Genomic DNA, 15,494 nt, shown 5'->3' on the forward strand with positions numbered 1-15,494 from the left:
AAACTTGGACACAGTTCTTGCATCGTGGACACCGGACTTTAATCTTTCTTTAATAATTATACAATCAACTATATTGTGTGTAAAGTCCCAGAAAACAAGTTATTTATTGTTATTTTGACAAAAAGTAACATCAAAAAGATGACAAGTAACATCAGTTTGTTACCTGGGGTATTTAACTTATACCAAAATGTTTGTACTTTGATCAAAGATTAATCAAAAATTTTGTCTGTTAAATTGGATAGTAGAAAATCATGGATTGTCTCAATTTTTGGCATCTTGCGTTTTAATTTGGAGTACCCAATTTCTTGACGTCTTCGTGGAAAATTATAGGATTACCATAGGTTTTATTAACGTTCAATGTGTAATACGTTATCACGAGGCGCATAACATAATCGTGTAAGGGTAATACGCGAAGAGCACGGTATGACAGTTCTTAAAACGTCGCGACGATCGGAAACCCCCGTTCAAACGAGAACGATAAATCGTTTAACTATTTTGTACTAAGAATTATCGAGCGATCATGAACGACGGTGTCGCGATTCGCGAATTTTTTCCGTCGGCGGACTGTAATAATTAGACAAATTTCCTGCTAATGCGTGTGTCTGCAGCTGTCGCCTCGCATCTTTTGATGACAGGGCGATTTTTGTGGGATTGAAAGGGAAAGAGAGAAAGGTAGAGCGTACGAGAGGGAGAAAGTGAGTAAGTGAGAATGTTGAATGGTGTATAAATAAAATCATATCAATCATAAATAGTTCGTGTTATCTAGATATACTACGATTATTACAATTATTATTTATCACAGTATGATTAGTAAAGGATATTGTAATTGTATAATAAACTGGGTCATAGATAATCCTAGCTGTTCCGATATTTTCTATGTGACTTGAATGCGTGGAAAAAATTGGCTATATTTTTAATCCTATATTATATTTTATTGAATTGATTTTTTAGTTTCATGAATTATAGCAAAAATTACTTAAAGAAAATGCTATTTGGTTTAAGGGTAAGTAATAACGTTGCGTGGACGAAATAAAAGTAAGCTGCTTTATGAAATACAGAGTGGCGTACGTAAAACCAACCCTAAACGTAAATACAGTTACAAAAAGTGTTTGGGGCCGAATTTCATATGCGCCACTCACTCTTAATCCAAAATATGAAGAGTATTCTAAAATAAAGAATTTTATGAAATAAGTTACGTTTTAGCGATAAAAGTGGATAAAAATACCATCACACACATTTACCTTAGTGAAAAAATTTCTCATATTTTTTCCAGAAATTTTGTAAGAATTGACTTATAAAAAATTCTGGAAAAAAAAAATAAAGTTTCTCGGATACTTTCAAAAATAATTGAATGAGAAAATTTATGACAATTAAAGTTGCACAGATTTTCTAGCTTATACTTATTCAAATTTCTATAAAGTCGTGTTGGAAGAATCTGAAATAGTATTATTATTTTGTCTGAGTTTTTCTAAAAAGATGATTCAATTTGTTATAAATTTATTTAAAAATCTGAAAAATTCTGAGCATTCTGAGAAAGTCTATAAATTTTTATAGAAATTCTAATTAATAATATGAACAATTCTGAGACATTTTTCCACCAGAGTATTACTATTGTCGTCAACATGACAACTGATGATATAATGATGAACAGAAGTTAATAAAACATTTCATTGACTGATTGATAGTAATTTAAATCTACTTTGGCAAAAGATGGTACTGTATCATTTGTTGATATTAGGTAGGAACGGAATACGGACCCAAGCTTCTCTTTGCTTCCAAGTTCCAGGTTCAGATCAACGATGGCGCTGAAGATCATTTTCCTTCCGGAAGTTTGAAATTCCTGCAACATAACCTATATTCACCTGCGAGGCCGAACGCCAAGCGAGGCCGAACGCGTACACGTTTATCATACATTGGACTTATCATTCTGAATCGCACGAGAATGGGTGGCTCGAAGAAAAGCGCGAAAGCACAGAAAACCGGGCCGGTCGACAATGCGTGGTCGTTGAAGATACCAGAATTTAAAGAAGAAGATAATCCACATCGGCTGCTTGAGGAGAGCTCGTTTGCTACTATGTTCCCGAAGTATCGCGAGCATTATTTGAAGGAACATTGGCCGCTAGTTCAGAAAGCACTGGCCGAGCATCACGTCAAGGCCGAGATGGATCTCATGGAGGGAAGCATGACGGTGAAGACTACCAGAAAGACTTGGGACCCGTACATCATCATCAAAGCACGCGACATGATCAAGCTCATGGCTCGTTCGGTTCCGTTTGAGCAAGCGGTGAGAGTTCTCCAGGATGACATTACCGCGGACGTCATAAAGATATCCTCTTTTGTCAGGAACAAGGATAAGTTTGTCAAGCGGAGGCAGAGGCTCATTGGACCAAACGGGTGTAATTTGAAATCCATCGAGCTGCTCACCAACTGTTACGTCGTAGTTCAGGGCCAAACTGTGTCGGCGCTGGGACCTTACAGAGGTGTGCAACAGGTGAGAAAACTGGTGGTGGATACCATGAAAAATATTCATCCAGTTTACAGCCTCAAGACCTTGATGCTTAAACGAGAACTCGCCAAGAATCCAAATTTAAAGAACGAGAACTGGGAACGATATCTTCCCAAGTATAGCAGCAAGAACATAAGTAAGCGCAAAGAACCGAAGAAGAAGAAGGAGAAGAAACCGTACACTCCGTTCCCGCCACCTCAGCAAGAGAGCAAGCTCGACAAGGCAATGGCATCTGGTGAATACTTCCTGAAGGAGGAGCAAAAGAGGGCGAAGAGAAAGAGGGAACAGGAAGCGAGACACGAGGAGGCAACCAAGAAGAGGCAGGAGCGTAGGGCGCAGGCATTCGTACCACCTGAGGAGAAACCTGTTGAAAGTGAGACTACGAAGACTGACGTGGACATTGCTGAAATAAAAAGGAAAGTTCGACAAGGGTTGAAAAAGCGTAAAACGGAATAATGTATACGGGACATTTTTTAAATCAATAATGTGTAAAGAGATGTAAAAAGTTAGGTTTTGTTACACAAATATAAATTGACGGATATATCCCGTTACTTTTATTAAAAAAACTCATTTTTATATAATTACTGTTATCGCATTCTTAACATATGTATATATAATTATTTTACATTTGCAAAATATAGAGCAGAGGAAATTTCAGATCAACATTTTGAAGACAAATATACCTAGAATACGGATTTTTCGATATTTTTTCCTTACTAAATATTTCACAGAATATTTCGGATATTTTGAAATACATGAAAGGGAGGATTTTAAAAGAATGTTTAAAAAACTGACCGGTGTCTTCATCTCTCTTTAAGTTTCTACTTTCAATTCTGCTTATTTTTTAACAGGATATTTTATTCCAAGTATATAACATCTTCAATATGCACCTTGCGCGATTCGGCGCAAACGCCATTTCAAATCTTACGGCAAAATTATTGTAATTTGAAAGTAGCGGATGCCGAACTGACGCTGGGGATTATTTCTCGTTATCCAAAATTGCTTTTGTCGGACAAAATATTCGCATTAACGCATCGTATTTATATATGACAAGGATGTAAATGTTCGTTCAATGTACAGCGCGCTCTTATCCTATCTGCACCACAATTTCGCTTCTCGAGTATAAATTTTCATATTACTGGACACACGAATATTAACATTGATTGGTTACCCGCTATATATATACTTAAGATTAAAAAGTCAAGAGTCGCTTTAGTATCTTACATTTTTTATTGATCTTGGAAGTACGCGACGTTCGTTAAGTTATATTATTATGTATATATGCCGTGAATATATATTTATTTACAGATACGAAGTACGATTGTGTGTGGCAATCCCCCTTTTTTTTTGAACGGGAAATGCATGGAAGCGATATATATATATGTATTCACGCTGATAGCGAAAGAAGCTATTCGGAAGAATTAGGACGGGAAGGATATATATAATCAATGAAATATACATAATTATTTACAACAGCGATCGTGTGAAACACAAGTTCGGTATTATGGAACCCTGCGCGGCTGCATTTTCGTGTAGATGTATCCACAAGTTTGAGATATCCCGTTATTTCATTTAAAGTTTCGTCAACCAACCTAAATTAAATTTGTTTCTCAACAACAACAAAAAACGATGCTGTATCAACAGTCACGAGTTTGGAAGCGCAATTTTGTTTATCAGTTAATGCCGAAAGAACTTTAATCTCCCCTAATTATCAGATTTAATCGTCAAGCTATTTAATATTAAAAGTTAAGTATTCCGTTAAATTAAGCTTGAAATTATTTCTCCGCCGGGCGAAGTTCGCCCTTAAAATTATCCGGGAACAAAGTTCCTACGTGCGCCGCTGAGCCTTGGTACGGCGAAATCCTTTAATTCCAATGTTAACTAACTCCGTAATTATACCTCCTTTTCAATCTCTCGCGCTAAAGGAAAGTTGACTCAGTCGGAATCCTTCAAAGAATCTGCAGCCGAAGGGAAGCGCGATAATGATACGCGTAGGGATACCCCGTGTACATATTTACCATCTACGTATATATCGCTGTGGCAGCCGGTGCTCTAATTAAAGGAAAACGCTCTAAAAACAACGCTCTTTTCGCAACGATAATAAAACTCTGACATTTTCTTGATATTTTGATTTTCAGAAGCAATTCGAGATTATTCGTAATATCGCATTCGTTTAATTAGGGCACGGCCAATTTCATCGATCGCGTATATATTATATCTACATTAAATTGTTATCGTTCTACGTATACAATATCAATATCAAAAGAATTTTTCTTAACGGATAATTACTACAGCAGCTGGCGTGGATGTAATATGGATGCCCGTGTGTATCATACAAAAGTTTATACGATATTATATTATATGTATATTATTCATCTCACTTCGCGGTATTTATAGTCCCAGCGCGAAGAGACGGCAGTAAGACATTATCATCGGAAAGTATAAGTGTACAAAAGATCGCGTCTGCTAATATGTATTGCTATATTTAGCTGCGTTAGCTATCTTGATTTTCACTTAACACGTTGTAGGCGAGTAATGAATCCACACGGCGCTGCCGTTTTATTTTCGATTCGGTTTGACGCTCTTGAGAATTCTTATTTTCATATAATTTAGTTTTTACGGAAATCGAACTTCTTATATATATAATGGCCATTATTAAAATAAGCGTTACAACGTTCTAACGGGAAAAGCTAAAAAGAAATTGAAAAACTTGAGAGAAGTAATACTTATTGTTTTCGAAAAGTAGAAATGCAAATTTTTTGGAATGTTATTACCAAGCTACAATATGTTAAGTATGCTCATACACCCTGCGCTTTTCGTTTATTCGCACAACCAAGTAAGTATACAATTAGTTACAAAAATAAATTTCTTTTCTGCAAATCGTAGCGCGTGCTTTTGAAGGGAACGCATATTGTTCTTCGCGATTTGTTCTTTGATTGGAGAGAAAGATGTCCGCGGATCTGGATGCGCCGCATATACTAAGACCAGATAAAAAGAATACGCATTGTACGAATCTAGTATGATTTTGGGCCCGGTAAAAATAGCGATTTCAGAGTCGCTGATAAGCTTCTTGTATCTATATTTTAGTATACAAAGTGCAGAGCGTCTTTCAAATTTCCTAAAATGATGTGGAAATTATACATACTTCATTGAAAATTGAATATTTAAATTACGTGATGTACACTTTACCGGAATGCCTGGACATAATAATACATATACATGTACATATATGTCATATACATATCAAAATGTCCAGGCATTCCTGCCGGTCAGTGTACATTGTGATAACATAATATAATTATAAAAGATTCTGCGTACGTTCTTATCTCGAATAAACAGCGAAAAGCTTCTCCGCAGTTGTTTGCATAAAAGCGTAATCTCAAAATGGTATTTGTGATAAAACTATCGATTACTTTAAACAAATAGTGCCAAGTGTAAAAGCTTTGGCGTATTTATTTAAAAAAATCACACGTAAATAAATACATAAAAAAAGATGAGTTACCCGTCGCAATTGGACACTCAAGCACGTACGTTACCCGTTTTAAAAAATGACTCGATATCGCCTTCATTAAATATATTTTTATGGATTTACTAGAAACATACGTAAATAAACGCATCGTCAGCTAAGGTTACGCCGTAAAACCGATTAACTGCCATAATTATAATTCCCGGACTTCTAATCTATTTCTTCGTTTTTTCAACTTTTTAATTGCATAAAAAAAGAAAAAGAATAATTCAACTTTGTATTATTTCTTTATCAATCTGTTAGCAATGATTAAGTTTGATTAGTTATGTTCCATTAAAAGCATTATTACCGCATAGATTTGGTTTCAATCTGACTCTTCAATTTCCAATGTCAGTTTAAATTCATATAAATTGAATTTTATATAAATTTTATTAATGAAAGTTTCAAAAAAAATTCTGTATAAGTGTTTATGCTTATATCTTGTATATGTATAATTTTGAGACAACATTGTGAATTGAAGAGTTAGTCGCTCGCATGCAACATATTTTATAAAACTTCTTTAAATCCTTTAAATAATACATCTCTCGGAGGAATAAGTCTGGTAATTATAAAGTACATGGATATTTCGTCGCAATTATTTCTTTGTTAATACACAACCTCAATTTTTCAATAACATCATAAACCTCGAAAACTAGAGATTTTCGTGCCCTATGGATTTCTTTGAAGCTAAAAGTAGTAATTAAGTATTAAATGTTAAGTGTTAAGAATGACTTTCAACAATATGATTTTTACTTGTTTGAATCAATTGCATCATCAGTTGTATGAAGTATCGCTATTTGTGGATTCGATATTTTGAAATATAATCAGCGTGCATAATCGGATCGCAGTACTAAATCAGTATACAACTTCCACTTGCATCACTGGCTCATACACACGCTTCTATAATTTTTATATATTTTGTTATAAATAATTTTACACTTATCACATCGATTGCGAGATGTCAACCCATCAGGTTAATCTTTTGTCATTGTAAAAGTAGGATGATCTAGTGCCTAAGAAAACGATCGGAAGTAATGGAATTCTCATGGATATAGAAACTGAAGTTTGTTTGATTCATAGTCACAAACGCTAAGCAGTCTTAAAACATTTTTCACTTTCTTTTGCGATATTATTCCGTTTTAGTGTGAGATGCGTGTAACACTTTTCGTAATATCATTAGAGGGAATTCATTAGATTTCTTTTAACCAGATATATCATCATCCGATCCTTTATAAGACAGGCTACATCGGGAACTCGCAAACTCGCAAGTCAGCGTAGTACAAAATGAGGTTCTTCATCGATATCGTGATAGGAGATCGTGAAGAGCCACGTCACGAAGATAACGTCGGTCCACGCTCGAATCGATCGATCCGGTCGCGCGTAGACAGCCAGTCCCGTATTAAGTAACGCACCTCTGACGCGATCGGCCTTGTTATACGGTGATCACGTCGTGGTGCGTAGCGATAAGAGAGAGTCCGCGGGTGAATGGCGTGTTCACCGCAACCATATCAGCTAGTGATTGTGGTTGTAGAGATGCCACCTCTGCGTCTCCGCACTCGAGTCGCACTTCTCCGCCGTGATGCCGCGCTGCGCGTGATATCGCGAGTCCACGCACACGGGGATTCTGGTGTGCCGTATCAGGCCACCCTCCAAGTGCCGCCACTTCTGATTCTCGCTGCCGTCGCAGATCTGCATCAGCAGCGTAGTACCTTTGGCGTATACTGGCAGGGTCAGGCAGAGATCGTGATGCTTGATCAGGCCGTCCTTCGTGAGGCCCCATTCCTGCAAAACGTATTTGGTCTTGTAAAATTCTCAGACAATTACGCAATTCCTCATTTACTCTACTTTAACCCTTAACGTGTACATGTGGGTCTACGGCGTCCGAGCCAAAACGATATCTGTTCGTAACTGTAAAACTTGCAAGCCTGTTAGAAGATATTAAATAAACGATTATTAAAATGGCTATTATAAAATCGTCAACTACAATGTAGACAGAATGTTTCATGAATTTTTTTAGATTTTTTAAAATACTTTAAGGTAGGGAAAAAGCGTTGAATGTGACAGACCCACGTATATACTTAGAAGGTACCGAAAAAATGTATACACTTTAAGAACGCTTACCTGGTTACCACCAGTGTCGTGACAAGGATAGAGACCGACGTTTCCGTCGAGAAGATGGCCCATGCTGTCCAAGCAGGCGGTGCCCTGCTTCAGAGATCCTCCTGGACCACCCTCGCTCGTGGGTATGACTAATTCGGGGTATACGTTCTTCAAATACCAACTGAAAGGCTTGCAATGCAACCTCCGTTTTAGCTCCATCCTATCTTGGATGCTGAAACGCATAATTATTCGCAGAATTAATATAACTGAATTTTAATTGTAGATAGCAAAACGTCTGTTATATTTACGAAATATGTCAGTAAACTCGTGACGAGCATTTACGCAAATAACATGTAAAGCTGCGTTCGCAAATGCTCAGCAATAGTATTGAATTTGTTTCAAGCAACGAGGTTTATTCAATATTCGTTACATTTTTCCAGCAACAGTTTACATATTATTGATAGAAACAATTTACATATCTTTGCTGTAAAAGCATCATAAGTATGAATCTTAGACGATTTAAGATTCATGTTTACGCAATGTTTGTGCGGCAACAATACGTAAATTGTTTTTAGCAACACGTTTGCATGATTTTGCACACTCATGTTTTGCTATCAGGGTATCCTTCAAATCCTGCCAAACGTTCTAATTGTCTATTTATATGCCTAACAATATCAAAATATACACTAAAGCCGTAACTTGATATAAAGAAAATAATTTGTAATAGATATTCAAGAGAGTGTTCGATATATCACAAACTTTAATGCGGTGTTAAGACAATAGGATGAAATATAGCGAAATCAGAATATTGCCCTAAAGTTTAATTGAGATGTCAGCGCGCATCCAGGCTTACTTTCCATAAGGGATGTTTCGTGCTAACGGCACGGCATTGTAGTAGAACTGTTTGTAGTCGTCCATCCATACTTCGGCGGCGCGCCTCGTGTTTCGAGCAAACACGTTTCCGCTGCCTCCGGGGAACGAGTAAGGATGACGTTTGCGAAATACATGGCCCACACGTGAGCACGGGATAATCTCCAAGCTGCCACCGCATTGCCACACGCGAAACGATATTTCTGAAAGAAAGTTACAAGTGCACGCGGTAAGTGCTAATGTTAAACGTGAGGTAAAAGGTGCCAAGGGGGACTATAGAAAGAGGAGATGCATGGACTCCCTTCTCTATCATATTGTGTCATATTACTCGTTATTTTCTTGGGATATTTTATGTTGCAAATTAAAAAGGACGTTGAAAGAATCTCTGTCATTTATATATAAGAGAACGGGATTTACATTTTATATATATTTGCAAAGTTTTGTTAGCTATTGGAAAAATACTACTTCTAATGCAAATCTTTCATCAAAGTTATGCTAAACTGAAATAGCGTTAGGACTTTTTCAAAGAAACTCCACAATTTCTCTTCTGTCCGAAATAGGGGGAAAAGGGGGCAGTTATTTCTAACTTCACACTTCCGACATATATTGGTTTGCCTTGCCGTGTTTTCCACAAAGTTCTTACGAACTGCACACGAGATGGTAGTTTCTGTCAAAGAGTTCGTTTCCTTCGTATTTGAAAAGTGTAATGACAGACACGGCACTTTTCTCACAACTTTAAGTCACGAGTTCTGCGACACTAATTTTGTATTACGCTTTTAATTAAACATATTTCAGCACAAACTTTGTTTAAATTGAAGTTTAATTAATAATATTAATAAATTCATTTTTTGATTGATTGTTTTATGATAAAAAAAACAAAATAAAAAAATTTTTATTGCGTGCAATGAAAAGGAATTGTAAGCGATCGCAATTCTCTGCGAATTTTCGAGAGTTGCTTTCAAGCATTTATTTACGCAGCCGAGCCGTCAGATATAGTGATGAATGAGCTAATATTTACGCCAGTATGATGCTTTTTAATAAAATTTAATGGGAAACGCTCATTAAAACTTGTTGAGAAATTATAACTTTCGACTATATTGATCCAATAAAAAGTTCACTCTGCTGCAAAATACTCATCGTGAGTTTGCGCGTGCCTCGCAACAAAGTTTTTACAGCGAAGTACATCGACCATGTGCAATATCTTTCGTAGCGTATTTACATATTCGTTAAAATAAAATAGCTCCGAACGTTATCTCTAGAAAATGAATATCAATATAAACAGTGCCTCAGTAAAAATATTCTAATAAAATATTTTTGCATGTTCCGTAGAAGAAAAACGCGGTCGAAAGAATTTAATTATAAGAATATGCGTTTAGCTCTTTGAACTTTCTGAATATTTTGTACTCTGTACATAAAACTGTAAATATTTACCGAGATTTTCGCCGCCCCAAACATCCATCTGAGTATCGTATTTGCCGAGTTTCTCGAAATACGCTTTGTTGATGACAAACAGTCCGCCAGCAATCATAGGGGTCCTAATGGCTTGTGTCGGATCCTTTTGTCTCGCTTGTCGTTCCGCCTGGCTGAGATATTCCCATTTAAAGACCAAACTCCAATCGAAACCACCTCGGAGATCGGCGGAAGCTCCTAGAAACGAGATAATATTGTCTCGAGTCGCTTATATATTTGAAATTATTTACAACATAGAATAATAGACCGAAATAATCCTGTCCTTCGTCAATAATAACTAACAAAAATGATTGCTTGGTTCGACCCAACTGACCACATTTATTAAATCGTAATCTTCACAACGTTTCGACCATTTTGTTCCCTTTTCAAGTGTAATCTAAGTCATAAAAGTAATAATGTAGCTATTCTACAAAACATCTTACTATTTTAGTTATAAAGGTTTGCCTATATAGAAATTCATCTAAAAGATAGAATATAGATTTTTACTACAGACATGCAATTTTAAAGAATATCGATTTTTATCACTGACACTCACCGATATATTGAAAAGTATCCATACTGATTACATCGATCACAGGACACACCACTCTCGACGGATCCTCGGCTACCCTTTCCAAGAGTGGTTCGAGCCAGTCGGCGTTGCACTCGCAGTGCGAATCTAAAAACGTTAGCACACTCGCGGTAGCTGCATCCGCGCCGCGGACACGCGATCTCATTAGGCCCTCTCTCTTCTCGTTTCTGATCACACGAACTTTGTGGATTCGCGATAACTCCTCGCCGTCCTCGGCTGCAAACAAATTAATCTTCCTTGCCACACAACATTTTAAATTTTTTACGTCGATTAAACTTATTTTATTTTAAATACTCCATTGTGAGACATTACATTTACTGCGTTGAAAATTCTATTTGTAATTTACTATATCTTCAATATTATATATCCATTCAATCAAAGCACCCTAATAATTCTTGTTAAGAAAATATAAACTCCAGATTGAGTGTATAAATTCAAATTTCAAGATTATAATTTAATGCCATTCTGAGCGGTAAATAACGTCATAAATGACGAACTAGCCGTGGGTCATCAACCTTTTAATAGTATTAAACGCAATATTAAATGTAACATTAAACACAATTTTCCGTAATTGAATATACATATAATTAGCATTTTAATTACACTAAATTCCATTAAATATTATATGCAGTATTCTCCTCGTAGCGGCTTGATCCCCGCGAGTAATTCATCATTCCTAATTCTATAATATAGATATATCAGATTTTATTACAGATTATTTTATATTATATTTTTTATGCATTATAAATTGACTAAAAAGTAGAATTTTAAATTTCTTGGACGGAAAGTAATATTATGTTTTTCGAAAATTCGAAAATTCGAATACATAAACTAGTACATAAAACTACTTACGATGGTCGCTAAAATCGTCCACCAAAATAATTTCCTTGATTAGATGTTCGGGACTTCTGTTCAGAACACTAAAAGCAAAGCAAAAACTTTTAATTTAAAGTTAAATATTAATCTTCTCACATATTTAATAACACTTCTATTCTTTTATTATTTACTATATTTTTTTATTATTTTATAACTTCAGGAAATTTTATACATAATAAATTAAATAAAGGATAACAATTATACGTAGATAGAATTATACTATATTAATTTTTTATTTTTTTATTTCTACTTCATTAATTATTTATTACATGCATCTTACTTTTAATTAAGGTAATATTTTAAATATTATACTATTGACGTAAGATCATTTTTTATGTAATACTTCTTTTCTTTCTCTCTATTCAATTTAAAAGCTCAATACGCCTGAATCCTATCATTCATTTCTATATAAACTTTTCCAGTCGATTAATGTCGAATAAACTGAGATTAAGAGAAGAACAGAAGCTTCGGGGATTGTCCTATTGAATCTTTTATCAAAGTTTCAATTAAGGACTTTGTGCACCACTTGTTCCTTGTTTGAACGTTCTCGTATTGCCCCGTTCCATTATTCTCGTGAGTTTAGTTTAAAAGGATTATAACAAATAATTAGGGCTCTCTCCACTAAGTAAAACTATCTCATATTGATGGAAAAAGTTCACCTTTACGGTCATTTCTTAAATTAAAATCCTGAATGTCAACTATATTTTATCAATAATCGTATCGATAAAATATTTTGTTTTATAAATTTCTTCTCCGTTAGTTAAGATATCGTTAACTGTTAAGATATCATTTTAACTTTTTGGGGAAAAAAACGAGATTTAAAATCGCGAAGAATTTCACGCTCCACATCAAGATGGTGGTGAAGTGCGGTCTCGTCGTGGTAATTAAGACTTCCTTTTAATTTCATCGAGTCGACGTGATACGGCCCAATATATTTTCCTGACGCCGCGCCGCCATGTTACGGAGTTAAATAAATTTTCCGACTCTTGCCTGCTTCCTTCTTCCGGTTCGACGAGAGAACTTCGAGCAACTTTTGCACGGAGGCTACCTCCGGCGAGTAATGTGGATCCTCGTACTTTCCTTTCCTCGGCATGACGTCGCGTAGTAAAAAATGCTTTAATTAATACGAGGACGCTTTATGAGAAAATGTAATGATTTATGTCTCCGGATAGACGATAAATGATACCGGTAAAATGGACAAAATCAGTTAAAAGCAAAGCAAGCAGCAGTGAAAAAAAATTTTTAATTGGCAAAATTGAAGAAGCAAAGTTGGAAGATCCACACATAGCTGAGTGAAAACTAGTAAAGCCATAGACCTCTAGAACAATTTACTATTTTTTTTTGCACTTTGCTTATTCATTATTACGTAAAAAAAATGCGAGACGTTTAAAAAAAATATCCATTATAAATTGAAATTAAGTCTCATATGTAATTTTGTCAGATCAAAAATCTATTACTCAAATCAAATTAATTGAGTCATCATTACGCCGATAGCGTTTTACATTATCAATCAGAATAAAAATTTTGATATTTCTTTATATTCTTCATTTCAAAAAATAAAACAATATAATTTTCTTCACATATCTGATTATCGTTTATATATTGAAGATATTTCTCGATTCTCGAATTCTTCGGTTCGTCACGTCCGCGTGTACGAGCGCATAATAAGTTCGAGGAATAAAACGATGGAACGACGATTAGAAAATTCCATTGCATGCTTTCCATCGCTATCGCCCACTTCCGGCTCGAATTGAGAATCCTCTCGCGCTTCTCGCAACCCGTTGATGCATCGAGAATTGAAGATCGCCGTGGTGCACATATACTATCTACGATCGCGTGAGAATTTGCCCATTGGCAATTACTTTGCGTTTGAGAATTTGATCGCACGAATACCTGCATATTTAATACATACTTTTGCGAAATTTACTAATCCTTTTTTTTATACATATTTCTTCTTTTTTTATTTTATACTTTTATAATTTGAGACAAAAGAAATAAATGTACAATCTCTTTGTCTATTTATATACAAAATTATTTATATATGTATATATATTCTTTATTGTATAGAATATTATATATAAATCTATTTATTTATAAAATGCTTAAGAAAAAGCTCGAAAAATGATAGATTTAAATATTAATCATAATTGTTTTGCATTTTATGTAAAGTCAAACTATTTCTAATTTACCTGACGACAGTTCTGAGTAGCGTAGACCGTGCCTCATTGTGGAAAGTAATTATAACGGAAGTCGGTGGCAAATCCTGTCTCCATTGTTTCATCCTACACCTGTATAACGAGAAAACAGCATAATTATAATAGTTGCCTATAGATATCGTAGATAAACGTATGGATATGGTTTAGATGTAAATTAAGATTAATGAATGGATAATAAGACTCTATCTAACGGTATCTGTATTGTGTTAGCTTAATGTAATGCTATTCTATAATCTTTCAATAAAAATTTATTAAGTATAGATAGTAATAAACACAGACAATTATGGATCGCGTGTAAAAATAAAAACAGGTTTGCCAGATTAAAATTTATAAAAATCTGCAATTTGGTCGTTGGTTTTACAATATATTGTAATCGAACAAATGGCTAAACTAGCATTCCCGTTATCGCAAGACATATTTTTTTCAATGCAATATTGGATTCAGCAATTTCGTTTCAAACTGCTTCAGTAAACCGATGTTTTTGCGTGCTAACGCGCTCTCATCGATTTGTTCTACAAAATTTCATTCAATATGGTTAACGACAGATAACACGTCGCATTAGTTTCAATATTGGCCATTCGATCGATGCAATAAGTTATCAGTAAATATTGGTTGCTTATCACTGTTTGCACATGCATTCAATAGTTTCACGCACACAATCCTAGATGATCAATTTTATATAAGACAATCAACCAGATGCTCTTTAACTGCATTCGCCAACAAAAATCTCTTTCATTCAGAAAGCACAATATTTAGGCCAAATTATTAAAATTTGCTTTTAAAACTATTTTTATGCCCTATATTAAAATAATTGGCTAATATACATGTAAAATATTTTTTAAATATATTTTCATTTTTATTAATCGTAATATAAAGCAGGTATGAAAATACAATACAATGCCTGAAAAATACTGAAATTTTATATTTGCTTTAATTTATTGCTACTTTTATGTTACTTTTATATTGCTACTATTACCTGTTATGATCATATAATAATAAAAATAGATGAAAAAGATTGAAATGATAATATTCGTGGATTTAAGAAGTAGCCTAACCGTCAGAAGTTGCGCTTAAGCAGAAGAAAAAAAAATAGGATAGAGAAAGAACTAAAAGGACGATCCCATTTGAGGCACTGAGCTGGCACGCAGAGAGGGTACATAAACGCGGCCAGACGACCAGAACGATCCCAATATGTCAGCCCCTCTTTGCCGAGATAAACTCGCGGGACGTGCGTTGAATGCAGTTACCTCGGCGCATAGGTGCGCGAATGCACTTTTTCGCGCCGTCGCGGCGTCGCGCGTCAAACGAGATCGCGAAAAATTCGCACCGTCGCCGCCGCCGCCGTGTGCGAGACATCCCCGCTGGATAGGAAAATGACCG

At 35.2% G+C, this 15,494-nt stretch overlaps 2 protein-coding genes across 4 annotated transcripts in view; one reads left to right on the top strand and one right to left on the bottom strand.

Moving 5' to 3' along the window:
• The first annotated feature begins 1,839 nt into the window (after positions 1-1,839).
• Dbe (KRR1 small subunit processome component homolog dbe) lies at positions 1,840-3,169 on the top strand. Its single transcript, XM_071790007.1, has one exon. The coding sequence runs from the start codon at positions 1,943-1,945 to the stop codon at positions 2,960-2,962; it is 1,020 nt and encodes a 339-aa protein (XP_071646108.1). The 5' UTR covers positions 1,840-1,942; the 3' UTR covers positions 2,963-3,169.
• Pgant2 (polypeptide N-acetylgalactosaminyltransferase 2) overlaps positions 3,034-15,494 on the bottom strand; it is a 186,836-nt gene continuing 174,375 nt past the window's right edge. For all 3 annotated transcript variants that reach the window (XM_071790004.1, XM_071790003.1, XM_071790005.1), the window contains exons 4-10: positions 14,088-14,186; positions 11,875-11,942; positions 10,987-11,238; positions 10,413-10,628; positions 8,965-9,184; positions 8,133-8,343; positions 3,034-7,793 (exon numbers count right to left, since the gene is read on the bottom strand). In XM_071790004.1, coding sequence (XP_071646105.1) covers positions 7,524-7,793; positions 8,133-8,343; positions 8,965-9,184; positions 10,413-10,628; positions 10,987-11,238; positions 11,875-11,942; positions 14,088-14,186 — 1,336 coding nt within the window. In that variant the 3' untranslated portion in view covers positions 3,034-7,523. The remainder of the gene's footprint in view (positions 7,794-8,132; positions 8,344-8,964; positions 9,185-10,412; positions 10,629-10,986; positions 11,239-11,874; positions 11,943-14,087; positions 14,187-15,494) is intronic.

The sequence above is a fragment of the Temnothorax longispinosus genome, chromosome 10 (genome assembly GCF_030848805.1).
Source record: "Temnothorax longispinosus isolate EJ_2023e chromosome 10, Tlon_JGU_v1, whole genome shotgun sequence".
In the NCBI taxonomy this organism is placed as follows: domain Eukaryota; kingdom Metazoa; phylum Arthropoda; class Insecta; order Hymenoptera; family Formicidae; genus Temnothorax; species Temnothorax longispinosus.

What these genes read in the sequence shown, in the direction of transcription:
- Dbe (XM_071790007.1), top strand. Translation starts at nt 1,943, where the DNA reads ATGGGTGGCTCGAAGAAAAGCGCGAAAGCACAGAAAACCGGGCCGGTC.